The following is a 2,703-nucleotide window of genomic DNA, read 5'->3' on the forward strand; positions in this document are numbered from 1 at the left end:
ATCAAGGTAAAAAATGCTTTATTTTAGATAGTCACTTATTTACTTAATTTCAGGCTGTCATGTGGTACACGCATAAATTCTCAGTGTCATAGAAAATTTGTTAGATTATAAATAATGTAATAATAAAATATAATAAATACTCCGTTTACAGAGAAAATACATAAAGAATGTGCGCTAAATTTTCGAACATTAGGTTGAAATATGTACAAGTAATTTTTTATTTATATATTTAATCATTTCTAAATAAAAGCGACAATCTTTACTTATGGTATTTAGCCACAGTGATTATGGTTAATTTCGTATAACTTTAGCTGCGGTATATACTTGTTATAACTTTTAGCATGCCAGTAACGAGTTTACTTTGATATCGTCTGTTATATAAGGATTTGAGGCTGAGATAGTGTTGCCCGACTTTGCTCATTAAAGTACTTGATAGAAAGTCCATGCGATAATGTGCCACTAGGGGAGAGATTTTGCATTAACCTTTAATCGTTTTCTAATAAATTTTTGATGCTTTTACGATACATATAGTTGAAGAAAAAATAATATTAGAATTTAGTTTTATTAGAATTTAATGAAAATACTAGCTTAGATATAATTCTTATGTTTGAATTATTGAAGATATGTGAAGGAGGATCTCCATCTTAATATTATTAAATATTTACATTATTTGCTATTACAATTTTTTAAAAAATTAAAGAATGGAAAATAAAATTTCAAAAACATAGCAGCGTTTAATTTTTTGTAAATTGATTTGTATATGTATCAAAATATTAGATAACGAAAATATGATGTATAATGAAAGACGGTTATATTCGTATAAAGTTTTATTACTTCTCTCCACGTATTATAGAATAACATAACGATCGGGAATCTCGATCGACTCACCAGCTGTGTGCCATGGGTGATGGTAGAATTTGACCTTAGCAGGCAATGCGATAGTGGCCGGAATAGAAAATTGCAAGCCCGGTCCCAGAATATGTACAAGAGTGCCGACGAAAGTGACTATCCAACCCCATCCTCCCTCAGGGTAGTAGTGTCGATACAGTAGTCGTTTTGCTTGCACCTGTGGGTTGCTTTCGGGTTGAAGAGTCGCGATGTTGCTTTTGTCTATGCCGTTAGTGGTTCCCACCGGACGATTTTTCTTCTTCAGAGACGAGTTGTTAACGGAAATCGCACAGTTTCGTTTGCCTGTCGTGTCCAGCAGTGGCCAGGATCGCGCGCGGGGGATCGACATCACAGGTGTGGTAACGATTTCTTTCATTGCTACGTGCCCGTATCGTTGCCGATTATACTGCTTGTGTACATGGTGTTCGTATACATTCCTGCCGTGCGCATCGATTCTGCGTGCAACCGTACACGTTTTGTCAGAAACATGCTGCCGATTGTTCTGACGGCAGCGTTTGTTCTTCTCATGAATTTCTTCCTCGCGATAACTGCACGCCAACGTTTGGCGTCGATTTGAAGACGTATGAGACGCTTCTGTTATACACTCAATACTGTTTCGCGTATTTTGGAGAATCGAGAGAAGCTAGTTTATTCTTTTTTTTTTTTAATGTCTTTTTTTATTATTTTAATATCTTACACAGCAATTGGTTCTGGTTCACAATTACTAAAAAGTTCTTAAATAATGAAAACTTAAATGAATATCGTATATATTATATGTGTTTAATAATTGATTATTAATCATAGTACTTAAATTATATTATTATTCTGTTAGCCAATTTTTGCTAATGATACATTGCTAAATCTACAATGTCAAACTACTATATCAAATTTGAGTTATTTTTAGGTTACTATTGCTTTTATTGTTAATTGAACTAAAACAAACTTAAACAATTTAACTCAAGAAAATGTATTAAATTTGACTCAAATTTAGTTTATTTGTTAAGTGCATGTATTAATACGACGTTGCTTACTTCAAAATTAATCATAGAAATAAAGTATTTTATATTTTGATTTTGTACATGGTACAAAATGTTATTTAATTAAAAAATTAAGTTATTATTGTTTTTTTTATACCTAACAATATAGGATATTTAGGCTATGACATGAATTACTTTGGTATAGAACTTCAAATGATGATAGAAACGTTTGAAATATCAATCATGTCGAGTTAATGTTTCAAACTGTATTCAATAATAGAACCTCCTTTCCTTTTCGCGTATTAATTCAGTATTGATACAAAATGAAGAGTAATGAAACGTATCGCCTTGCGGACAATGCCACTGTCAATTTCGGAAGTTCAGAAGTCAAGATTAATCGCGATTTTTGTTCGCGATATGTCTGGGTGCTGTGTAAAATATGACTGATGTGAGATATTTTCCCCATGGGTTATTACGATGAATTAATTTGACGTACTCGCCGAATCAGCTATTATAAATTACCGCGCGTTGCTCCTTTGTATTGTGGGATCTATCCATTGGCGGTTTCACTCCCGTTAATGCGCTTAGATGAGGCTGAGCTCTCTAACCGCTCGATTTTAATAAATTCTCAGCATGAGCTCCTCTCATTGTGCAGCACCGTAATTTATTATGTCTATAAATGCACCGCTCGATAACCTCCGCGCACACATTTTGCTGCCGTTCTCTAAAAGCCTCATTTACCGAACTAGTTAAACTTTTCGGCAAAAACAACGTCGTCTAATATGATTCGTTATGTGCGAGATCGCATCATTTTTTTAATTATCTGTTGGTCATTGTT

General features: G+C 33.5%; 1 protein-coding gene across 1 annotated transcript in view; it reads right to left on the bottom strand.

The window, feature by feature from the left end:
- Positions 1–1,518, bottom strand: part of LOC108747742 (monocarboxylate transporter 2-like) — a 45,116-nt gene extending 43,598 nt beyond the window's left edge. The window contains exon 1 of the mRNA XM_018485437.1: positions 889–1,518. Coding sequence (XP_018340939.1) covers positions 889–1,264 — 376 coding nt within the window. The 5' untranslated portion in view covers positions 1,265–1,518. The remainder of the gene's footprint in view (positions 1–888) is intronic.
- Positions 1,519–2,703: the final 1,185 nt, after the last annotated feature.

Source organism: Trachymyrmex septentrionalis, unplaced genomic scaffold, assembly GCF_001594115.1.
Source record: "Trachymyrmex septentrionalis isolate Tsep2-gDNA-1 unplaced genomic scaffold, Tsep1.0 scaffold20, whole genome shotgun sequence".
NCBI lineage: Eukaryota > Metazoa > Arthropoda > Insecta > Hymenoptera > Formicidae > Trachymyrmex > Trachymyrmex septentrionalis.